The sequence below is a fragment of the Ranitomeya variabilis genome, chromosome 2, assembly GCF_051348905.1.
Source record: "Ranitomeya variabilis isolate aRanVar5 chromosome 2, aRanVar5.hap1, whole genome shotgun sequence".
Taxonomy (NCBI): Eukaryota; Metazoa; Chordata; class Amphibia; order Anura; family Dendrobatidae; genus Ranitomeya; species Ranitomeya variabilis.
The window spans coordinates 705,081,141-705,107,858 of NC_135233.1; the positions used below are offsets into that span (position 1 = coordinate 705,081,141).

At 41.3% G+C, this 26,718-nt stretch overlaps 1 protein-coding gene across 2 annotated transcripts in view; it reads right to left on the minus strand.

Moving 5' to 3' along the window:
* CDK19 (cyclin dependent kinase 19) overlaps positions 1-26,718 on the minus strand; it is a 367,636-nt gene that overhangs the window by 239,410 nt on the left and 101,508 nt on the right. For both annotated transcript variants that reach the window (XM_077289462.1, XM_077289463.1), the window contains one exon: positions 22,612-22,752. In XM_077289462.1, coding sequence (XP_077145577.1) covers positions 22,612-22,752 — 141 coding nt within the window. The remainder of the gene's footprint in view (positions 1-22,611; positions 22,753-26,718) is intronic.

Below are 26,718 nucleotides of genomic sequence, written 5' to 3' on the forward strand. Positions count from 1 at the left end.
ACATTAAACCCCCCCACAAGTGACACCATTTTGGAAAGTAGACCCCCTAAGGAACTTATCTAGATGTGTTTTGAGAGCTTTGAACCCCCAAGTGTTTCACTACAGTTTATAACGCAGAGCCGTGAAAATAAAAATTATTTTTTTTTTTCACAAAAATGATTTTTTAGCCCCCAGTTTTGTATTTTCACAAGGGTATCAGGATAAATTGGACCCCAAAAGTTGTTGTCCAATTTGTCTGGAGTACGCTGATACCCCATTTGTGGGGGGGGACCACTGTTTGGGCGCATGACAGAGCTCGGAAGGGAAGGAGCGCCATTTGGAATGCAGACTTAAATGGATTGGTCTGCAGGCGTCACGTTGCATTTGCAGAGCCCCTGATGTACCCAAACAGTACAAACCCCCCACAAGTGACCCCATATTGGAAACTAGACCCCCCAAGGAACTTATCTAGATGTGTTGTGAGAACTTTGAACCCCCAAGTGTTTCACTACAGTTTATAACGCAGAGCCGTGAAAATAATTTTTTTTTTTTTTTTCACAAAAATGAAATTTAGCCCCCAGTTTTGTATTTTCACAAGGGTATCAGGATAAATTGGACCCTAAAAGTTGTTGTCCAATTTGTCCTGAGTACGCTGATACCCCCTATGTGGGGGGGAACCACTGTTTGGGCGCATGACAGAGCTCGGAAGGGAAGGAGCGCCATTTGGAATGCAGACTTAAATGGATTGGTCTGCAGGCGTCACGTTGCATTTGCAGAGCCCCTGATGTACCCAAATAGTACAAACCCCCCACAAGTGACCCCATATTGGAAACTAGACCTCCCAAGGAACTTATCTAGATGTGTTGTGAGAACTTTGAACCCCCAAGTGTTTCACTACAGTTTACAACGCAGAGCCGTGAAAATAAAACATATTTTTTTTCCCACAAAAATGATTTTTAGCCCCCCAAATTTTTATTTTCCCAAGGATAACAAGAGAACTTGGACCCCAGAAGTTGTTGTTCAATTTGTCCCTAGTACGCTGTCACCCCATATGTTGGGGTAAACCCCTTTTTGGAAGCACGGGAGAGCTCGGAAGGGAAGGAGCACTGTTTTACTTTTTCAACGCAGAATTGGCTGGAATTGAGATTGGACGCCATGTCGCGTTTGGAGAGCCCCTGATGTGCCTGAACAGTGGAAACTCCCCAATTCTACCTGAAACCCTACCCCTAACCTCACCCCTAACCGTTTACTGAACATTTTCTGACAGTCATAAGTGCCACGTATATAAGTGCCACGTATATAAGTGCCACGTATATAAGTGCCACGTATTTAAGAGCCACGTATTTAAGTGCCACGTATTTCAGTGCCACGATATTTCAGTGCCACGTATTTCAGTGCCACGTATTTCAGTGCCACGTATTTCAGGCACTGAAAAATACGTGGCATGTAAATACTTCAGTGCCACGATATTTCAGTGCCACGATATTTCAGTGCCACGTATTTCAGTGCCACGTATTTCAGGCACTGAAAAATACGTGGCACGTAAATACGTGGCACGTAAATACGTGGCACGTAAATACGTGGCACTGAAATACGTGGCACTGAAATACGTGGCACTGAAATACGTGGCCACTGAAATATCGTGGCACTTATATACGTATATACGTATATAAACGTATATTTCAGTGCCACGTATTTCAGTGCCACGTATTTCAGGCACTAAAAAATACGTGGCACGTAAATACGTGGCACGTAAATACGTGGCACTTAAATACGTGGCACTTAAATACGTGGCACTTAAATATGTGGCACTTAAATACGTGGCCACTGAAATATCGTGGCACTTATATACGTATATACGTATATAAACGTATATTTCAGTGCCACGTATTTCAGTGCCACGTATTTCAGGTTAGGGGTAGGGTTAGGGTTTTTTGTTTTTTTCTTGTTTTCTTGTGTTTTTCTATAAAAACGCATGCGTTTTACCGCGTTTACATGCATTTTTTCACACATGTGGTTTTTTTAAAAAACGCATGCAGATAAAAACGCAAGTGTGAAACCACACTAAAAGACGCTTTTTATAGCAAAAAAGTTTTTGCGTCTCCACATTTTGAGACCTATAATTTTTCCACATTTTGGTCCACAGAGTCATGTGAGGTCTTGTTTTTTGCGGGACGAGTTGACGTTTTTATTGGTAACATTTTCGGACACGTGACCGTTTTTTATCACTTTTTATTCCGATTTTTGTGAGGCAGAATAACCAAAAACCAGCTATTCATGAATTTCTTTTGGGAGAGGCGTTTATACCGTTCCGCATTTGGTAAAATTGATAAAGCAGTTTTATTCTTCGGGTCAGTACGATTACAGCGATACCTCATTTATATCATTTTTTTATGTTTTGGCGCTTTTATACGATAAAAACTATTTTATAGAAAAAATAATTATTTTGGCATCGCTTTATTCTGAGGACTATAACTTTTTTATTTTTTTGCTGATGATGCTGTATGGCGGCTCGTTTTTTGCGGGACAAGATGACGTTTTCAGCGGTAACATGGTTATTTATATCCGTCTTTTTGATCGCGTGTTATTCCACTTTTTGTTCGGCGGTATGGTAATAAAGCGTTGTTTTTTGCCTCGTTTTTTTTTTTCCTTACGGTGTTTACTGAAGGGGTTAACTAGTGGGCCAGTTTTATAGGTTGGGTCGTTACGGACGCGGCGATACTAAATATGTGTACTTTTATTGTTTTTGTTTGTTTTTTTTAGATAAAGAAATGTATTTATGGGAATAATATTTTTTTATTATTATTATTTATTTAGGAATTTTTTTTTTTTTTTTTTACACATGTGGAAATTTTTTTTTTTACTTTTTTACTTTGTCCCAGGGGGGGACATCACAGATCGCAGATCTGATAGTGTGCACAGCACTCTATCAAATCGGCGATCATACTTTCATCGGAGCAGGCTGCAGCTTTCATCTGCAGCCTGCTCCGACCCGGAAGTGCTCCCTGCAGGACCCGGATACAGCCCCTCGGCCATTTTGGATCCGGGGCCTGCAGGGAGAAGACGTTCGGTACGAGGTGAGTACATCACCTTGTACCGATCGTCTCAGGGAAGCCCGCAGGGAGCCCCCTCCCTGCGCGACGCTTCCCTGTACCGCCGGTACACCGCGATCATGTTTGATCGCGGTGTGCCAGGGGTTAATGTGCCGGGGGCGGTCCGTGACCGCTCCTGGCACATAGTGCCGGATGTCAGCTGCGATATGCAGCCGACACCCGGCCGCGATCGGCCGCGCTCCCCCCGTGAGCGCGGCCGATCGCGTATGACGTACTATCCCGTCGGCGGTCATGGGGGCCCACCCCACCTCGACGGGATAGTACGTCAAATGTCGGGAAGGGGTTAAATGTTAATTTTTTTTTTCACATTCCAAAATTTCCTGTGAAGCACCTGAAGGGTTAATAAACTTTTTGAATGTGGTTTTGAACACCTTGAGGGGTGCAGTTTTTAGAATGTTGTCACGTTTGGGTATCTTCTATCATATGAGTGACTTCAAATGTGATGTGGTCCCTAAAAAAATGGTGTTGTAAAAATGAGAACTCGTTGGTCAACTTTTAACCATTATAACTTCCTAACCAAAAAAAAAAAATTGGTTCCAAATTTGTGCTGATGTAACATACACATGTGGGAAATGGTACTTATTAAGTATTTTGTGTAAAATATCTCTGTGACTTAAGGGCATGAAAATTAAAAGTTGTAAAATTGTGAAATGTTCAAAATTTTTACCAAATTTCCATTTTTTTCACAAATAAACTCAAGTCATATCAAAGAAATGTTACCACTATCATGAAGTACAATATGTCGCGAAAAAACATTCTCAGAAACACCGGGATCCATTCAAGTTATTACCTCATAAAGGAACAGTGGTCAAAATTTAAAAAATTGGCCTGGTCATTAATATGCAAACCAACCTCACGGGTAAAGAGGTTAATATATTGCAGTCATCATATTATATAGCACTGTGTACTTACAATTGCTCATTTTTCCTTTCAACCCAGTTAGTTTGTCTCTTGGCCCTGCATTTACATTCCTTTCTTCAACTTCTGACACAGCTGCTCCTCTCCTCCCCCTGCCAGGGACTTTTGTAGTGACTTGTGACTCATACAAGGAAAATTGACCTCCTGTTTCTACATACAGCTTGGAAGGATTCACCTAGTCAATTATTAATCATGTGATGTCATAGATCTAATGGAAAAGAGAAGAATTTGCTGGGTAGAAAGACAAAATAAGCAATTGTAAGCACACAGTACCATATGATATGATGACTGCAGTATATTAATAAGATAAAAATGTTGATGGGAGTGCTTCTTTAATATATAAGGGGGTTGTTACTGTTACAGTTTCTATTGACTACTGTATCAAATACTAAATATCTGTACTTATTGGCAAACAGCATTGCAGAAAAACTCAGTATGCAACCACAAGAAAGATCAGTGAGCAGAAACGTAAACATGAACTGTATATACAACTTACATGAAATAGTTTGATAACTTTAGAAATACACTACACTCTTTATCTTACTCCAAAGATATAATTTAATATATATACAGTATATATATGTGTATATATATATATATATATATATATATATATATATATTATATATATAATTATGATATAATGATACAGAATTTAGATTGTGAGCCCCTGTGTGAACAGTGAATATAATTTCTGTAAAGCGGTGAAGAATACATTGTTGCTATATAAGTTAAATAATGAATTGCACTTGTCCTACAGTGGGTACGGAAAGTATTCAGACCCCTTTAAATTTTTCACTCTTTGTTTCATTGTAGTCATTTGGTAAATTCAAAAAAGTTCATTTTTTCCTCATTAATGTACACTCTGCACCCCATCTCGACTGAAAAAAAACAAATGTACAAATTTTTGTAAATTTATAAAAAGAGAAAAACAAATATCATATGGTCAGAAGTATTCAGAACCTTTACTCAGATACTCATATTTAAGTCCCATGCCTCATACTAGGTGCCGTATGCGCAGTGGCGTGCGACCCACAGACCAGAAATAGGTGCACACTGAATGTGCGAGCACATGGAGGGGGATCTTAGACACAGCGTCATCACCGCTAATAACAACAGCGGTTACCTAGAACACGTGACATGACGGAAATGAGGTAGGACGCTGTGTAATTTGTATGAGGACAGGAAACTATTTAAGTGGTAGGAGGCCATTGTTTATCTCACCCTACCATAGTCCGGACCTAAGACCGGGTGCACTGGACATAGGAGCTACCTCCGAATGTAGGGGCTTCTTTCTCCTTCCAAAAAATTCCCACAATCTTTACATTTTCCCCTGATGAATCTCCCGTACGAGAGAGGAAATGCGTAGGGAAGTTTACATGGCAATGGTGGGTACAACTTATTAGCCTGACTTGGGGACTGCCCTTGTCAGGGCTGGAGCACTACAGGGGCACGACTGGGGTAGTATAGAAACTCTTTCCCCCTCCCCCTTAACATATACGGATGCTCCCGTGAAGGAAACTACACATTTGGTGAGATAAAATCATTTTTTTATTGAGCACTGCTTACATGAGCACGCTTTGCACTTTATCACTTTATTGTCTTGTTGAGTATTATCCATTGGTCTTTTAGATATTTATCATTAAAAGTTATGTTTTATTTTAGGTAAGGTTTTCTCTTGGCTAGTTTGGATATTTACATTCAGAGGACCTGTAGGGGTATTGATAAGGAATACACCCTTTTGTTGGCTTATTTCAAATATTTTCTCTTGACTGTTATGGCTGGTTTCTTGTCGGCAGGACCTGATACTGATTTATGGCTCACTGAAGCCAAGGATATATTTTCTGAAAAAACTTTTGCTCAAAAGAAATATACCCCAACATATACAACAGCATTCAAAGACCTTAACAAACTGTATAAGGAACATACTAGTTCTTGGTGGGAAATCCAGAGCTTAGAAACATACATTAAGAATAGTATAGTCCCAAGGGGACTGCGGATCACCCTATTGCCAGCTCCACGGTGTCGAAACCCCCAATTACTAAGTAGTTGGGAAAAAGAGGCAACTAATAGTTCCCTCAGATTTATGAATGTATTGGTAAATGAGGAGAAAAATAATTTTGAAAAATTGATCATCAAATTGAGGGAACAGATTGAGACAGTCAATAAATTTAAGGGGGAAAGTGATTTCAGTATCAAAGAAACTCAATTACAAAATTCTATTGAGAAATTTCAATATAAATTAAAAGAAAGAAAGCACAAGCAATATCTTAGGGATCTCCAGGACTTTAAAGACAACAAGATTTATCAGGTCCTAAGAGACCGCCTAGAGAGGATAAAGGGAGACAGACCTTTCTTCAACTGAAACTGACCTCTCAGACACAGAAACTAGGCAAAGGACAAGATGTGGTCGACAGAGGGGTAGGAGTAGAGGTTATTCAAGGGGAGGTAGTTTTCACTCATCCACTCAATCCGGTTTTTTTAGATAGCACCTACTCCCTAAGAAGCAGGAACCCCTTCAACAGGGATTAGAATTGCAAATAGTAAATCTTTCCGATAGAACCATCAGTGAACCAGAAATGACGGTACTTAGCAAGGGGCTATCATTCATTCCTACGACGGATTTTTCCACCTTTGATTGTATTAAGGACATTCATTTATTTGTTAGAAAACTAAGGTGGCACAAATTCTTTAAACAGCAAAATAAAAAAATGTGTGCAGGTTTGGATATCCCATTGGATATACTCCAAGATGTACAACTTTTGGCTAGTTTGGATCAGCCACCACCTTCCTCAATTGGACAGGGTCCTTTTTCATCCTTGAAGAAGACCAGTACTAAGATGCCGCCACTAGGCGGCGATATTTCCGCTATAGATGTGTTCCTCAACCTGACAACTGATGAGATCAAACGTAAGTAGGGGATACATACTAGATACAATCTATCAAAGATCCAGATTGAAGCACTCCGTAATCTGGAGATGGACACATCTATAGTTGTGAAACCCTCTGATAAAGGGGGAAACAGTCATAATGAATGTAGATGGATATATAGATATGTGCCTTTCTCTTTTGAATGATCTGACAACGTATACACGAATGACTAGAAATCCGATAGAGGAAACAAGAAATGAACTGAAAAGCATCCTTGATAGGGCTAAGATGAATTAATTCATTAGTCAGGAGGAATATACCTATCTTTTACATAAACACCCGATGGTAGCAACTTTTTATGCACTTCCCAAGATACACAAGGGACTCCATCCCCTTAAAGGTAGACCAATTGTATCAGGTATCGGAAGTATAAGTCATAACGTGGGTGTATACCTTGATAAAATACTTAGGCCATTTGTTAGTTCTCTACTATCCCATATCAGGGACACAGCTGACCTCCTAAATAAATTGGAAAACATCAATATTGAACCAGAAGTGTATTTGGCAAGTATTGATATCCAAGCACTTTACTCATCCATCCCACATAAATTTGGGGTGATGGGTGTCAAACACTTTTTAGCCACAAGAGGTTGTCAATGTGTCCCTTCTTGAGTTTGTCTTACAGAAAAACTATTTTACCTTTGATGGTAAAGTCCTCCACCAGCTCAAGGGCACCGCCATGGGCAATCCATGTGTGACAAGTTATGCCAACCTGTTCCTGGGCTGGTGGGAGGACACCATTTGTGTTTTCGGACAGACATATGCACTTGATTAACCATATTGACCTTTGGGTCAGATTCATAGATGACGTTTTCATTTTATGGCGAGGTACTGTGGATGAGTTTCAGGAATTCATCAACCTGCTGAATCAGAACGAAATGGGTTTGGGGTTTACATCTGAGATCGACCCCAATATGTTGGCCTTTCTCGACGTTATGATCGCAAAATCCGAGAGAGGAGACACTTTAGAAACCACCATTTTTCGTAACCCCACCTCTACCAACTCTTTGCTTAGATGGGAGAGTCATCATCCCCATTCTTTGAAGAAGGGGATACCAAAGGGTCAATATTTGAGACTAAAAAGAAACTGCTCAAATGCAAAAGATTTTAAAACTAAGGCGGATGACCTGCGCCAAAGATTCCTTACCAAGGGTTATCCTGATCGAATACTAAGGGAAGCATTTAGATATGCGAACCAACAGAACAGGGGGGAACTAATGGTACCAAAGAAGCGGACTAAGGATTCAGATAGGAAAGCACGACTCATCTGCACGTTTGACAATGGTCTGGTACACAGCCACTTTGTTACACCAGTGGCTAACAGGACATGGCTACCAGTTAGAACGAAGGGATGCTATCGATGTGGGGAATGTTTGGCTTGTGAATACATTTTGACAGGCAAAAGGTTTGACAGTACAGACGAGTCTTTTGAGATCAGGGACTTTATAAATTGTAAAACAAAGGGTGTCATTTACAGAATCACTTGCAGTTGCGGCAAATCCTACATAGGAAAAACCATTAGAGAATTCAGGAGAAGAATAGGAGAACATGTAGGTGACATCCGAAACAAGAGGGACACACCAGTGGCCAGACACATAAATGGGTCACATAATGGGGACCTTAAGGCAATACAGTTCATGGGGATTGAGAAAGTTAAACCACCAAAGAGGGGGAGATTTTGATAGGATGTTGCTCCAGAGGGAATCAAGATGGATATTCCGTTTGAATACCTGTCATCCCCATGGCCTGAACGAAGAACTTAACTACAACTGTTTCCTGTAAATATAAATACTAAAATACAGTAATCTGTTCTGTCCTCTTTGTTTTTCCTCCTCCCCTTTTTTTTCCCCTTCCCCCCCTCTCCATAAGTTACTGTTGTTGTTTATACATATGTTGAACTACAATGATACATTACTTTTGGGCCCTGCCTTTTGTTTATTCAGCCAACAAAACAGTTTGTACGCAATCTATTATGATTTTGTGGAGATCAGACTGAAAGAATCCATTGTGTCTTTCTCCTGAGACATCTGGCTTATATCAGGAAACTTAAGCAAAGTTGACATTTCCTTTTATGGACGCATTCCTTCTTGACATTGTAACCTTTTACCTACATACCAGAAACTGTACCTTATCTCTAGTATAGACTGTTTTTGTAAAAGGATGTGAAATATGAGCGCTTGTGCGCATGTCTGTAAATGTATGACTCTTTTCTATATAAAGGAGGGGTAGAGTCCAGTGAGTCAGACGTGCTCCTGGGCTTCCCCTGTATATGATCACACAACCTTTTGTGCTGCGTGTCATTTCACTCGGATCCCTACCTCTAGTAAGCCAGGGACTGAGAAGGACTTAACATTTCTTTGGCGCCCGAACAGGGACTCGAGGTGAGAGTATTTGCTCGAGATTTACCTGCGGATACGGACAACGGAGATCTGGGATAATGGACGGCAAATGAACTGAAAAACCTGGCCAGGTAAGAGACATTATTAGTTCTCTTTTATCTGCCCTGTATTATCCGAAAGATCTCTATGAGCCGTGTCACGCTGGGTTAGTCTAGTAGTGAGTAGATACCTATAAAACTCGGGTTACCATATTGTATAGGTTTATGAGTCCTGTCCCTGGCAGTGTGTGAACAGTGTGAAGGTTGTGGTATGTTGTGAAAGAAGAGCAAAAGTGCGTAGAAAAATAAGCCGAAATAGTTGGGGTATAAGCCTTATACACGGAAGTCAGCCTAACTGGGTCATGTGGTTGCGTCCTTCTGGGAGACCTCCGCCCATGCTTGACTCTCATTAAGTGCTTAACCTCCTTCATTTCTGGATAAGGTTTGATAGAATGAGCCCAGGACGCGGTTTCATGAGCCTGGGACAAGTATGCTAACTGACACAGAAAGTTTTGTGATCTGTATGGTGTTGCTGGGTCTGTTTGCGTGCATAATAGCACTTAAGTACGTTCTGCACGTTAGGAAGAACGGAGCAGACAAGCCTTTCAATATTTTAGCTCCCTAGGAGAGAAGGCAACGAGACATCACCATAGAGTAAGTGATTGTCCAAACGTCACCTGGGGTAGAAATAGCTAATACTGAAGAGAAAAATGGGAAATAAACAGACAAAAACCGTCTTAGGACAAGTGGAAGCAGCAGATATCATACAGGAAAGATGTGGAAAGATAGTCAGAAGGCAGATTAGGAGGGTAAGAGAAAAATTGGGAATTTCAGAAGCACTTATGTTCAGTACAGAATGGGAAAAACTGAGTAAAGAACGAGGTGGAATTATCAAAGACAATGGGTGGGAAGAAATCATACATTGTATGATAGAGGTCTCAAAAACAGCTAAAGAGGAGAATTGGAAGTACGATCCAGACACTTCCAAATGGATCATGGGGAAGGGAAAAAGTTGTGACATAATCCCGCCACCTTACCTAGATCCAAAAGCCCAATCATTTGTACCATCTGGAAGAGCAGAAGGAGGAAAACAATTTCTAGCCTTGTATCCCAATCTTGGTGGGGTAGGAGGATGGGAATGTTCACACTGTGGACAACAAAATCCAGATTGGAGAAATGATTGCCTAGCCTGTGGTACACCTAGATATGGCGCTGTACTTGCCCCTGTTAGGGTAGTACCAAGACCCTTTAGGGAACCTGGTGCTGACGGGGTAATGGGAACTAGATATCATCAGACCCGACAGTATTTTCCATGGTCTCCAGCCGAGGGTATGTCCCTCCTGCATAATGCGCCTGATCCCACTCAATATCCTATCCGATTTGCACAATACATACAACAAATCATGCAGACTCATGCCGGGGTCTGGGCGGACGGGGAAGAATTATGTAGAATGAAAATGTCCCCCGGACTTTTTCAGGAATTATTGACACACCTACAGCCCAATAGACCAGTGGCAGAAGGGGGTGCCTTACAGACAGAAGCATCAGGTACCCAGTTCACAGAGGCATTAATAATTTTCATGAGAGGAAAACAGAGGGAAAGGGGGTCTACAGGTGTGATTATGCAGAAATTTGGGCAAAGTATTGAAGAATATAGTCAAGAACTAGAAAATAGCTTTAGGGATGAAGGATTGGATTTGACTGATGCTTCAGTAAGGAGACTTTTTACAAAACAATTAATAGAGGGGCTAGATCCGAAAATCAGAGAAAAATTTAAATCCTCTACTCCAGATTGGAGAACAATTGAACAACCAAATATTGTGAAACAACGATGTTTAGGAATAGCCATGGATATGAGAGAGAATCGTAAGCCTGTTAGAATAGCACAAGCTAATACAGGAGGAAGAGTGAGACACAATTTTCCTTGCCACTACTGTAAAAAGCCAGGTCATTTTCAAAGAGAGTGCAGGAAGAAGTTGGCAGATATAAAGTCAGGCAAATTTGTTCCCAGAAATAACCCTCCCCAAACGGACAACCAGCAGAAATCTACCATCATAGATGGTCCCATACCAGATTCAGATTGACTCGATGTGTTACAAACTTCCCTACCAGCTAGAAGACCTATGATACAGGTGAATGTGGGGGGGGAGAGAGATTCCATTTTTGATAGATACAGGTGCAACTTCCTCAATTTTGAATCAAGATTTTCTTCCGAATCCGGAAGATATTTCACAACAAACAACTTTTGCTGAGGGTTATGATGGGGTAATTCGAACACTGCCATATACTGTGCCCCTAGAGGTCTCATTAGGACCTAAATGTTTTGCATCCAGATTTTTGTATGCCAGAGGTGCCCCAACATGTCTGTTAGGAACTGATGTACTAAAGAAATTAGAAGCTAACATCAATTTTAGGGAAGATGGCACAGTTATGCTGACTATCCCTGATGATGCAGAATCATTAGAACAATATGTCAGAATTCAGGCTTTTGAGGATTATACTGAAGAAAAAGAGTACACTACAGATCTAGACCTCTCAATGATCCCAGAAACACTGTGGGCACAGGGTGACACTGATGTGGGATTATTGCATATTTCTCCTGTAAAATTATCTGTGCAACCAGGAACTGTTCTCCCACAGCTCAGACAATACCCTGTGAGTGCCCAGCAGGAATTAGCGATTACAAAACAGATAGAGGGATATAGAGAGAAAGGAGTTTTGGTAGAGATACAATCACCTGCTAACACTCCTCTGTATCCAGTCAAGAAGAGAACTCTTGATAAGGGTTCTATGCCCAAATATCGTATGGTACATGATCTAAGAGAAATAAACAAAGTTCTAGATCCAATCACCCCAGTTGTACCCAATCCTCATACGTTACTATCACAGATACCAGCCAGTTCTCAAGTGTTTACTGTAATAGATCTTTCAAATGCATTTTTCTCGGTTCCTTTACACCAAGATAGTTGGCATTTGTTTGCATTTACATTTAAGGGCAAACAGTTGGCGTGGACACGCCTTCCACAGGGAATGATACACTCCCCTACTCTTTATTCAAATGCCCTACAAACAGTTCTTCAAAGGTTTGAACCCGAACCACAGGTAGTAATTTTACAGTATGTGGATGACATACTACTTTGCTGCCCAGATCTAGAAACCGCAGAAAGGTCCACTGTAAGTTTACTATGTTTTCTAGAAAAAGAAGGGTGTAAAGTGAATAGACAAAAGCTACAAGTTTGTCAGACCAAAGTGGTCTTTCTAGGTCATTGCATTTCTCAAGGTAAAAAGCATCTTACACCTCAAAGAACTGAAGCAATAAGACAGATGAATGAGCCTAGAAATCATAAACAGCTACGAGCATTTTTAGGAATAGTGTCTCATTGTAGACAATGGATTATACATGCCAGTCAACTAATGCAACCACTGTATGACTGTGTAAAAAGTGAACCTTATTTGTTGACAAAAGAAGGTCAGATTTCGTTCCAACAATTAAAAGATGCCCTTGTTTCAGCTCCAGCGTTAGGGCTACCAGACTACACCAAACCATTTCAGCTTATGGCTGCAGAAGTTGATTCTCATGCTACAGGAGTTCTTACCCAGAAGCATGCAGGGAAACAAAGACCAATTGCATATCTTTCAGCAAGGTTAGATCCCGTAGCTAGAGCAGCGCCAACCTGTGTACGTGTAGTTGTTGCTGTCTCACTATTGTTGGACAAAGCATCAGAAATTGTCCTAGAGTATCCACTCACAGTTCAAACTACGCATGATGTTTATGGGATATTAAACCAGGTCCAACCAAAACACATTTCCATGGCCAGACATTTGCGGCTACAGTGTTCTTTGCTGCTCCCCTCTACTATCACATTTGCAAGGCTTCAGACTCTTAATTTAGCAACACTGCTACCTCTCGAGTCTGAAGGGGGGAATAAGGACACTGATCCACACGCAAATTTTTACCCTACAGACACACATGATTGTACAGAGCTCATTTTACAAGAAACGGCAGGCTTACCCAATGTATCCGAAACACCACTTCAAAATCCAGATTTAGAGCTGTTTATAGACGGTAGTAGGTTTGCAGATGACACAGGTAACTTCCATACAGGGTATGCAGTTGTGTCAGAATCTGAAACTCTCAAAGCAGAACCACTTCCACCAAAACAGTCTGCACAAGAAGCAGAACTAACAGCATTGATCGAAGCGCTAAAAATAGCTGAGAATCAGACAGCTAATATATACACTGATTCTAGGTATGCACATGGTATTGTGTTTGACTTTGGAGTAATCTGGAGAGCTAGAGGTTACATGACAGCGTCAGGACAACCTGTAAAACATGCTTCTCTGATCAAACAGATCTTAGAGGCTGCACAAGAAACAAAAGAAGTAGCAGTAATTAAGGTAGCTGCACATGTGAGACTCGACACTAGGGAATCTAGGGGAAATGATAGGGCTGACAAAGCAGCAGCGGTCAAACCCTTACAACAGGTTCATACTGTAAATCCCACAGAAAATACTGAAGATAGACTGAGACAAGCACAGGAAGATGCAGGAGAAGAGGAGAGGGACAGGTGGAAAAAGGAAGGGGCAGAAGAACAAGCGGGAATTTGGAAGAAAGATGGACTAATATGTCTACCTAGAGCCTGGTACCCGATTGTAGTTGGTGGACTACACCACCCTACTCATGTGTCTGCAAATGCAATGACACTACTGGCAAAGCAAGTCTGGTTGGCTCCAGGTTTTGGCAACTACGCAAGAGACTATTGTGCTGCATGCGTTATATGCCTGGCACATAATCCCGGACAGACAACAAAGACCCCTATGAAGCACCACGTCCGACCTCTCTATCCGTTTCAGCGATTACAAATAGACTTTATCCAGCTGCCAAAAAGTAATGGGTATGAGTATGTGTTGGTGTGTGTGGACATGTTCTCAGGGTGGCCAGAGGCCTATCCAGTTCGGAAGGCTTCAGCTAAAAACACTGCTGTAAAGCTAGTTGCCGAACTGATACCCCGTTACGGTCTCCCTGAAGTGATCGAGTCAGATAGGGGTACTCATTTCACTGGAGAAATATTTCAAAATGTACTGAAAATGTTGGGTGTTGAAAGTCAGTTACACACTCCGTACCATCCTCAAAGTTCTGGTAAGGTGGAACGCATGAATGGAACTTTAAAATTAAAAATACAGAAAGCCATGGCTGAAACAGGAAAGCCTTGGACAGAATGCCTTCCACTGGCCCTTTACTCAATACGCAATACCCCAAGGGGTAAGACTAAACTGTCTCCATATGAAATTTTGTTTGGCAGGACTGCCAATTTAGGATGTTATTTTCCACAGCAGCTTGTGTTAAATATTGAGTCATTGACTTCTTATGTGCAAAATCTTCAGAAACAATTAACTAAGGTGCATGCACAAGTTTTTGCTTCCCTTCCAGATCCTGACAACACAGAAGGAAGTCACAAGTTGGAACCAGGTGATCAAGTCTATGTAAAAAGACACACCAGAAAGGCTCTAGAACCAAGGTTTGACGGACCCTTCCAAGTCCTGTTGACAACACCTACATCAGTCAAGCTTGAAGGAAAGGCATCATGGATACATGCAAGCCATTGCAAAAAAAAGCAGTATAAACTCATGATATTGATGTTAATAATGATAACCTCAACGGAGGCATGGGATAGACTGAATTCTCTAGCCCCTTTGAACAATAGATTCGTACAACATCATAAAAAATTAGTGCATGACTTGTTAAACAATACACAAACCCTGACAGATTGTTGGATCTGTACCCATTCACCGGTATCAGCCACAAGTATACCTTTTCTAGCAGTTCCCGTATCAGCAGAAGAAATATTCGCTTGGCCTAATTGTTCAGACAACCTGGCCAACAACCAAACTGGTAATGCTAGGCTGTGGAATACTACAATCGCCATACCAATTGTGGGATGGGTAGAATTTCCTTGGTGGCAGGGTAATCTCTCAGGGACTGGTACACATCTACAATATTTGGCCTATAAGGGTGGGGCCTGGGTACCTAGGAATAAGACTGGATTAACTAATTTAGGACAGGTCCCCACAGAAAATCTACAGCTCAGTTTCAGTACAACCGCCGATCCCTCTGATGCTTTCAAACCTGTAGTATTGGAAAGATACATACACAATAGAAATTGGGAACATTCTGAGTTGTTCCCTCAAGGTAATGCAAGCGATTGTACAAGCAAACCGGGGAACCTGGTTTGTAATGAATCTGATGAGTATGTCAATGGAATGCCTGTATGTGGAAATCCCGCAGCCGGGTACTGTAGCCCCTTGGGACAAAAACCCTCTTGGTGTATGCTTCAGGATGTATCTAGATTTGTGGATTTGGCTCACAGATTGGTATTGCAGCACTCAGCTCTATGGGATCTGCCTGAAGGTACATTTTGGATATGCGGAGAAGGAGCATATAAATGGCTTCCCGTAGGTATAAAGGGTACTTGTACATTAGGACGCCTAACCCCAGCTACATTCATAATTTCAAATAAACAAGTGAATATGCAAGCCGTGCCCAAGCACACACTATATAAAAGAGCTGCAGATAACTCACCACGTCCCTCGGGGAGGCCACATATAGTACAAATGGGAATTCCTAACAAAATTGCTAGTACCATTTTTATTTATCCTATGTTAACACAAATGTGGGATAAATTAGTTAGAGCCACGGATTATTTAGATGATCAGATCTGGGATATATTGGATATACTAAACACTAGTATAGCTGTACAGAATCAGCTTATAATAGTCGTCAACCAACATACCCTGGTATTGGATTACCTAACTGCCTCACAAGGGGGTATGTGTCAGATCATCGGACCCACCTGCTGTCATTATATAGACCCGAATAGTACTATGAGTATGACATTTAAATTAAAGGACGTACAACGACTCAGAGATCAGTATGCACAGATAAACTTTGTGTAATAGATGCAAGAGTATAAATTTTTTTTTTTTCTTTATTCTTATGTTATCCTCTAGTGATTCTAATTAATATTACCGTACTAATTTTTGTTTTTATATTTTAGTATACTGCTAAAGAAGAAAATAATTTGCGATAGAAGAATTAATACTAGATTTGATTCTCTTATTAATAATATAAGTGTGTGCATGTGTAATACCAAAAATAAAGGCTTTGTCTTTGGCCCTGTGGTAATAAAAAAAGAATATGTCAAAGGGGGGAATTGTGGAGATCAGACTGAAAGAATCCATTGTGTCTTTCTCCTGAGACATCTGGCTTATATCAGGAAACTTAAGCAAAGTTGACATTTCCTTTTATGGACGCATTCCTTCTTGACATTGTAACCTTTTACCTACATACCAGAAACTGTACCTTATCTCTAGTATAGACTGTTTTTGTAAAAGGATGTGAAATATGAGCGCTTGTGCGCATGTCTGTAAATGTATGACTCTTTTCTATATAAAGGAGGGGTAGAGTCCAGTGAGTCAGACGTGCTCCTGGGCTTCCCCTGTATATGATCACACAACCTTTTGTGCTGCGTGTCATTTCACTCGGATCCCTACCTCTAGTAAGCCAGGGACTGAGAAGGACTTAACAATTTAATGGGCAAATAATAGCCATTGCTATATTTGTGAAACCTTTTCTCTGACCTAACTTTATAGGGTTCATAGTAGAGAATGACAATAGTTTATATGTTACATGGATAATTCCAACTAGACAGGTACTCCTTTCCCACTTTTTGTGTTTATCCTGTTCTCCTCCTCTTAATATTATGTTCAGAAAGGGCATTAAGATGATACTTATCCTGGCATTTCTTTGCCAGCGTTCATAATCCATGAATTAGGGTTGCACACAATTGAGTGCCATAATACAACGGCCTATATTAATCATGAAGAGCATAACATTACCGAGTCTAGCACCGTTTACGATCATACAGTCATGCTAGCACGTAGAGTATATGTATCACGGCATCGTTAATATGCGATGTAAGCATATTCTGATATGCCGTGCAGTAGAGCCAGCATCTCCAGGATTACATATGTACGCGTCGCCTTGGAAACATCTATAACATCACATCCGGTGACTAACGCGTTATCTTGCTGGCCGCGAACCGGAAGTGAAAATACAACCTGTGGGTCATGACTGATGCCTCATACTAGGCGCCATATGCGCTGTGGCGTGCAGCCTACAGACCGGAAATAGGTGCGCACTGAATGTGCGAGCACATGGAGGGGGATCTTAGACACAGCGTCATCACCGCTAATAACAACAGCGGTTACCTAGAACACGTGACATGACGGAAATGAGGTAGGACGCTGTGTAATTTGTATGAGGACAGGAAACTATTTAAGTGGTAGGAGGCCATTGTTTATCTCACCCTACCATAGTCCGGACCTAAGACCGGGTGCACTGGACATAGGAGCTACCTCCGAATGTAGGGGCTTCTTTCTCCTTCCAAAAAATTCCCACAATCTTTACATTTTCCCCTGATGAATCTCCCGTACGAGAGAGGAAATGCGTAGGGAAGTTTACATGGCAATGGTGGGTACAACTTATTAGCCTGACTTGGGGACTGCCCTTGTCAGGGCGGGAGCACTACAGGGCCACGGCTGGAGTAGTATAGAAACTCTTTCCCCCTCCCCCTTAACATATACGGATGCTCCCGTGAAGGAAACTACACATTTGGTGAGATAAAACCATTTTTTTATTGAGCACTGGTTACATGAGCACGCTTTGCACTTTATTGTCTTGTTGAGTATTATCCATTGGTCTTTTAGATATTTATCATTAAAAGTTATGTTTTATTTTAGGTAAGGTTTTCTCTTGGCTAGTTTGGATATTTACATTCAGAGGACCTGTAGGGGTATTGATAAGGAATACACCCTTTTGTTGGCTTATTTCAGGATGGACTCCTGGAAACCGAATTACCGGAGGTCTAATACCCATTTTTATTTATATCCGTCTTTTTGATCGCGTTTTATTGCACTTCTTGTTTGGCGGTATGATGATGAAGCATTGTTTTTTGCCTCGGTTTTTTTTTTTTTTTTTTCGGTGTTCACTGAAGGGGTTAACTAGTGGGACAGTTTTATAGAGTGGGTCGTTACGGACGCGGCGATACCAAATATGTGTACTTATATTGCTTTTTTTTATTTACATAAATAAATATTTATTGGAAAAATATTTCTTTTTTTTTCCCTTTATTTAGGGATTTTTTAAAAAAAAAACCCAACAACAATATTTTTACACTTTCTAATATTTTTTTTTTACATTATTACATTGTCCCATTGTGGGAAATTACTATATAATGTCAGATCACTGATCTGACACTTAGCACTGCTGAATATCAGATCAGCGATCTGACAGGCAGGGAAGGAGGCATGCCAGCGCCTGCTCTCAGCAGGTGCTCACAAGCCACCTCCCTGCAGGACCCGGAAGGACCCTGAGGCCATCTTGGTGCCGGGGGTCTCCATGGAGACTTTAAGAACAACGCGATCTCATCGCGTTGTTCTGAGGGAAGCCCAGGGAGCCCCCTCCCTGCGCGATGCTTCTCTATGCCACTGTCACTACTGACAGTGGCATCAGAGGGGTTAAATGCTCACAATTGGTGATACCCGATTGGTGATCGGTGACAGTCAAATGCAATCAAGAGGCCATACTAGTACTGCTCTGGTCACAAATGCACCTCCCGCAGAGCAGTACTAGTACGGCGAAGGTCGCAAAGGGGTTAAACATTTAAAAACATAATGCAAATACAATTTAATAAAAAACAGGTTAAAACATGTTATGTAAAATATTTTTTAAATAATAAAAAAGCCACCTTCTCTTTAACTCTATTTGTTACCTGTAAATTGGTGTACAAAGGCACGTATACACTTTTAACGTGCGAATAGAGAACAAAACACCCTTGTACATTATAGTGTTATGGCATTAAACAATGTCTTATTCCATGCAAAAAATAGTCTCAGAACGACATTCCCGTGGGAATAATTCCCTAGTTACTTGCTGCTTTCCTTAGGCCATTATTCATTGTTCTACCTCACAGACAGATGACAAAACTCTGATAGCACAACGCAAACAGTCTACACTGAAGTGGCTCGCATTTCTATAAACGCAATGGAAAAATCACTTTTCCAAAAACCAGTCTGATAGCTATGCTGTAAAATTCCCGACCTCATGGAGTCTCATCAAACATGAGCACCAACAGCAAGAACTTTACATAGCAAGCAGCAAATGTACCTATTTATGTGTATAAACCTTCCATTTTTCATCTTTTGTACCTTTTTTTCCTTTTGTACATGACAGCTACACATACATGTAGCTCTATGGTGGGAATTTGGAACTGCATCGTGACCGAAATTGCATTTTCCAACATTTTGGAAAGATGAAATCTAGTTGTTGAAATATAAATTTGCGTAAAAAATCTATGCGTTAAGAGGGGGCATTGGAAGCATTTAGATAGCCCAGGTTTTATATAGTCCCTTTTATTAGTCCAAACACAAATTCCATAGTAAATTAGTGCAGGATGCATTTATGGCTGTGCCTCCTGTGGCAATTGCCATGTGTCCCAGATATACACAAAAACAGGTCTAAAAGATTTATCACAGAAAATGACATTTTTAGGGTGGAAAATACATATTTATGCACCAACATAAATCTTACCTGACCTAGATATGACTATTTCCATAACAATACATACACACAAACATACACACTGAATGTAAGATTTATGGAGACGTCCATGCACTCTGGAAACTGCATAGATTTTGTTGAAACACTTGAACTTAAAGATGTTGTCCACTACTTTCACATCGATAGCCTATCCTACGAGCGGGGGCGCCTTTTCTTGCGTTGCCTATTAAAGGTGCCAACCTCTGCTGTTAGGTAAGGTCTTTTCTTATGGCCGTCCAGGGAAATGATAGTGGTCATCTTGCCATGTTTCCCTCAAGTTTCCTAAATTGTCCTCTTGAATGATTGGACTTTTTCCCTTTGGATATGGTGATATTTAATTATTTTCCACATATTTTTTTTTTCAAAATTCAATTTTTATTGAAATATTATATCATCTTCAATTACAAAAAAGAACAATAAACAATACAATATCAGCATCAATATATCATAGAATATAAGCATAACGTCTGATAAAACATTAAATTATAGGAAGAAAAAGAAGGGCAGGGAAGGAAACATTTTAAGCCATCAGTATTCCAATTATGAGGTTTTAAAAATCCAATGGAAATCATACATAGCGTAGCCAGGTGCGAACCAACGCGGAGCACAGTCAGAAAGGAGAAGAAACGCACAAGGATACAGGCGCATCACATCAGTCTGATGAAAGGCGGTAGGCATCAGATTGCTGGAATTCAATCCAGTCTCTCCAAGTGTCACACTATCTATCACAGCCAGTGGTGGACTGGGTAATCAAATGTTCCATCCTATTTAGAAGAGATTTTTCACATAACCATTCCTCCAGATCCACATATATATTTTTTAACAAATATTCAATAAAAAGTACGGTATCTAATATTTTATTGGGGGGATATTTTCTGGTGTTAGACCATCTTATTGAATCCTTTAATTAAGTAGTAATTGTCGTTGGTCAACATGCTAATTTTTATGGTCTTTACCGTGGCATGGAGGATGACTACATCATAACATGAGATGTTGGATTATCGTGAAGTGGGCCTGATGGGAGGGAGGGAGTCTGAAATCACTTAGGGCAAGTTCACACTAAGCATTTTTTCAGCTTTTTTTTCTGCAGCCAAACTAGTTCTTTTAGAAGCAAAGAAGCTGTAGAAAAAAAGCATGTTTTCCTTGGTTTTTCTTGCTTTTTTTGTGGCGGTTTTGGCATGCTAGATTTGTCTCTTGTGCATGCTGAAAAAGTTTAGTGTTGAAAAAAGTCGTATTCCGAAGAATCACCTTTTACCATGATATTTTTAGTGTATTTTGTCAGCGTTTTTCAACACCCCTTAAAGTCAAAGGGTGAAAAAAAACACTGAAAAAAATCTGAAAGTGACATGCTCTATGTCCAAAAAATCAGGCAAGCACAAAATACTGATGCCAAAAAAAAAACAATGTGTGTGCATGAGATTTCTGAAATCTCATAGGCTTTGCTGGTATGGTAAAATGAGCTGAAAATTAGCATCTAAAATGCCTAGTGTGAGCTTAGCCTTAGATGATGCAGCACTATTGACAGCACATTGGGGGTTAAACCTCCGAGATCTACATTATCTTCAATCTCCATTGCTAGAGCAGAAGCTCAGCTATCATTAGATACCTGGAACCCACTTCACATGGGCGTTCTGGTGTTTATGTTATGGAGCATCATTGGCATAACTTCTCTTAATAGACATTGTAAAACTGTGAACTGGTGGTCATTAGGGGCTAGGATTTTAATATTCTGCCCTATTTAAAAAGGTAGTCAGTCTCCATAAATTATCACCTCTTCACTTATGAGTCTCCAGGAAAAGATAAAGCTCAACCCCTTACCCCAATGGCTACAGAGGGACACAGGGGATACATACAGAGCTTATCTGTGTACATTATGTTGTGATCTTGCCTTATTTAGACCTTCAACAGTATAATAGAGCAGATATTAATTCCAGAGTACTCTGACTCTGTCCTAGGCTGCGCAAAGCTGATAAGTAAGCTGCAGAAATGTCAAGGGAATGTCAGCTTATTGCTTCAGAGGTGAAAGATTTCAATAATTTCTTATACAGTCAAATAAGACAATATTGTAAAGGGAATACATCTGGAATAAAAAAAAAATTCTCACGCAATGGAGCCCTTCAGATTATATACAGCAATTAAAGGGAATCTGTCAGCAGGTTTTTGCTATGACAAAGACAGCATGAGGTAGGGGGTTAAAACACAACTTTCAGGGACGCTTCTCTTATCAAGCTATTGTTTTAGCACTGGTAGTGTATCATTGCTGTGACTAGCTAGTCCAGCCTTGGTCCAACATGCCCCCTCCTGTGATAAGCACCTCACTGTCTTGGAATTTGTACATACAGAGCCTGGCGTGGGAGAAGGGGGCTAGCTTTCTCAGCTCTGCTCCATTGCTAAATCTAAAAGCTCTGATTGTGTGAGAATGGCTGTCCCAGTAAACTGACCGATACATCATTGGATTCAGCTTCTTTTTGACGGCATTATGCTGCTCTCTGACACAGTAGCAAAAACCTGCTGACAGATTCCCTTTAAACAGTAAAAAATGAATAAATACAGTTTCTTATATAATATTCCTAATTTGATCCAGTCCCACATACTGCTTATCATATAATACTGAGATCTAGACTGTGACTGCCTACCAGGTCTCGATGTAGTACCCAGTTTGCATGCAGATAATGAATTCCATCCAGAATCTGGTACAGCAAAGATTTCACCATTGATCGAGGTAGCTGCATGGGCTTCTTATTTGCTTTTGAGGCACGATGAAATTTGATGATATGCTGTAATGCAAGCACATATTTTAGTATTCAAATATATCATATATCTAGAAATATATCTGTAACAGAGCAAAATGTTCGGTCATAAAGCCTGATGAAAAAAAAAACACAAAAGAGCAATAGGGTCTTATCCATGTTGTAAAGAGGAAACAAAGGCTAAATGTGCTCACCTCATAGGATTGTGTGTAACACAACCACTAGAAATGCATAAATTCCAGCCGCTGCAGCTTCCACAGTAGTAAACGGAATAGGCCAAGGGCAATGGAAGTATCCTGTGCTGCTGAACAAATGATGAACCAAGACAGGATGAAGGAATGGTGGTTTATTGTCACTGCGTTTCAGAGTCACTTTGACTCCTTCTTCAGGACAACACCTGTGTGGTTGTCCTGATGAAGGAGTTCAAAGTGAGGAGTCTAAGTGACTCTGAAACGCGCTGTCAATAAACCACCATTCCTTCATCCTGTCTTGGTTTGTAATTTGTTCAGCAGCACAGGATACCGTTGTGCTAAAAAGTTTACATACCCCAGCAGAATTTCTGCTTTCTTGGCCTTTTTCCAGAGAATATGAATGATAACACCAAAACTTTTTCTCCACTCATGTTTTTTTTTTTTTAAATCATGTATTTTTTATTAAAGCATATGACACGCCATTAACACAGTCCGATACAATTTCCAGACAAATACCGTACATTAGATACATGACCTGATAATATATTTTCATTTTACTAAACAACACCCTTACCACCTAACCAACCCCCCTCCCCCTCCCCCCAATCTCTTGCCCATTATCCAATACAACCATCTGACAGCATCACCTCTTGAGAAAAGATAACAAGCTTTACAAAAACACGCCTGTACATGTAGGGGTCCCCCCAGAATCAACTACACAACACCCATTCTACTTTGCAGTAACTCAGCAGACGCCACACCTGGGTAATTCATCCATCCACCCCACACATTTTCAAATTTTGTATTCTGGCCTCTCTTACTGTATATATTTCTTTCCATAAGGACAATAATATTTATCTTGTTGATAAATTCCTTTTTCCCTGGCGGTTTTTCATCCAACCAGTGCATTGCGATAAGCTTTCTCGCAGCATACAACAATCTTGCGATAGTCAGCCTTCCACATTCATCCGTAGCAATATCATCCATACAGCCCAAAAGGCAAGTCAGCGGGTTACGCACCACATCTACTCCTGTCACTTCCTGGATCAAGTTAAGTACCTTCACCCAAAAGGGTTGTAGGCGAGCACACGACCACATCATATGTAGCAGATCAGCGCCTTCCTCACCACACCTGGGACATTCTTAGTCATCTCTCAGTCCTGCCTTCCTCATCCATGCCGGGGTCCTGTACACCCTATACACCAGGTATAACTGTGACACCCTCTTAGCCTCACTCAGGGAAGCCCTGGGGATATATTGAAGTATGGACTCCCACTGGGACTCCGACAAGGGGCCCACATACGCCACCCATTTCTCCTTAATCCTTAACGGATGCTTCAATAAAAAGGTATCCATCAGACCCCTGTACATCAAGGTAATGAACCCCCTCGTACTCCTCCGAGGCCCAATAAGATTCAACAAGCTATCTGACGGCAGATTCACGCGCGACACCTCATTTTGACAGTTTAGGGCATGTCTCAACTGCAGGTACTGAAAGAATGACTTCTGGGTTAAAGGAAACTCAGTACTAAGTGTCTCGAATGTTTTAATAACATCTCCATCAAGCAACTGAGACACGAACCAAATGCCAATGCGCCTCCACTGACCGAACCCCCGCAATCTCATGAGCTCTGCAAACCTAGGTTCAAACCAAATTGGCGTATATCTCGTAAATTCCGTTACTCCCCTCCATTGCTTAATTTTCTGCCATACTTTCCCCATCATAGCTATTGTTGGGAATTTTTGGGGGTTAATTCTGAATCTACCTGCTTCAAGACTGGCCAACAATGGGCCCTTCCCTACCGCACGTTCAATGATTATCCCCGCTGAAGAGCTCTGTTCTGGCTCTCCCCAACCTACCATGTGCTGGCATTGAGATGCTATATAGTAAATCCATGGATTGGGGATTGCCAGACCTCCCTCATCCTTTGCCCTTTGCAGATGTTCCAATTTGATGCACGCCTGTCCACCCCTCCAAATTAAATCCCTAAATAGAGTATTGATCCTATAAAATTTACTCTGAGGCAGCCACACTGGAGCATTATGCAATATGTAGAGGAGCTGAGGCATAAGTATCATTTTGATCAAATTGGCTCTGCCTGCGACCGACAGAAATAGCTTCTTCCAGGCCCCAATCTTCTGCTGGAACTTCCCAAGCAAAGGAGTCAGGTTGAGCCGCACATAGTCCTCTATATTTTGTCCGAAACCACAATGCCCAGATACTTAAACTCATGTACTACTCTTAAGGGAACCCCAGGGTCAAGAGTCAGAGGACCCGCCGCGTCCATGGGCAACAACACAGACTTCTCCCAATTAATAGATAATCCGGAAAGAGCACCAAATTTAGAAATACTGTTCATAGCGGCCCCCAGAGACTCCTGTGCATCTTCCAAGAACAATAACACGTCGTCAGCGTACAGGGCTATTTTTTCTTCATAATTTCCATACCGAAACCCCTTTACGTCCCTGTCCCTCCGTATTGCCGCCGCCAAGGGCTCAACAGCAATTGCAAACAGCAGAGGAGACAAGGGGCACCCCTGCCGCGTTCCCCTATATAAAGGGAAATCCCCCGACAAGACTCCATTCACCCGTATCCTGGCTCTTGGAGACGCATACATCAGCTGCACCCAACGTATGAACCTCTCACCAAAACCCATAGCCTTCAGGACCACCCACAAATACTGCCACTCCACACTATCAAACGCCTTAGCGGCGTCTAAAGACACCACAATCCTCCGACCCATATTATCCACCTTTACCTGCATATTGAGAAACAGTCGTCAAAGATTACACGCTGTAGAACTATTGGGCATAAATCTGGACTGGTCCCGGTGTATTAGTGTTATCACCTTGTTAAGATGGTTAGCCAACATCTTGGCCAAGATTTTGATATCTATCATTAATAACGAGATTGGGCGATACGAAGCTGGATCCCTCGGATCCTTACCCTGTTTTGGCAGTACAACAATTATTGCCTCACGCATGGACCTCGGCAGCTCCCCCTCCACCAGACCAGCAGCATACACCTCCAATAAGGCAGGAAGCAGTATCTCTTTATATTTTTTATACACCTCCCCCGGGATCCCATCTACCCCCGGGGCTTTATCATTGGGCATAGAGACCAATGTGGCGTCAAGCTCCTCCAAATTAAACGGCTCTTCGAGAAGTCCCCGATCGGCCACTGAGAGTCTGGGAAGCTGTACCCCTGCCAAGAAACCATCCACCTCCTCCATCGCTGGCTGTACCCGTGATCTATAAAGATCCGAGTAATACTCAGTCATCACCTCCAAAATTGCTTTGCAACCAGTGTGCTCCCTCCCATCCCTTCCCTTCAAAGTGACTATATGTGTGGAATCTCTCTGCGCTGTCACTATTCTGGAAAGGAGATGGCCCGCCCTGTCCCCCTCTTCAAAGTATTTGGCAGTTTGAAACATTCTTCTACGTTCCGCTGTTTTCATTGCCATCTGACATACTCTATTCTGCGCCACCTTTAACCTTCCCTGTGCCTCTGGGGATTGATCATTAATTAATGCCTCCTCAGCCTCCTCCAACTTTTTTATCAACATCTGATCCTTCCTGCCTGTTTCTGCCTTGATTAGGGATATCCCCTTAATACAGAACCCTCTGAAATAGGCCTTCATGGCCTCCCATACCATCAATACCGAAGCCGACCCAGCATTAATTTTAAAATATTCCTTAATTTCCCCCCCTATGTGTCCATCTAAATCAATAAGGTGTAGCCAGAACGGATTCAGCCTCCACATGCACCCCTAGCAGGCAAGGATCCCACACCCTCAAGTAT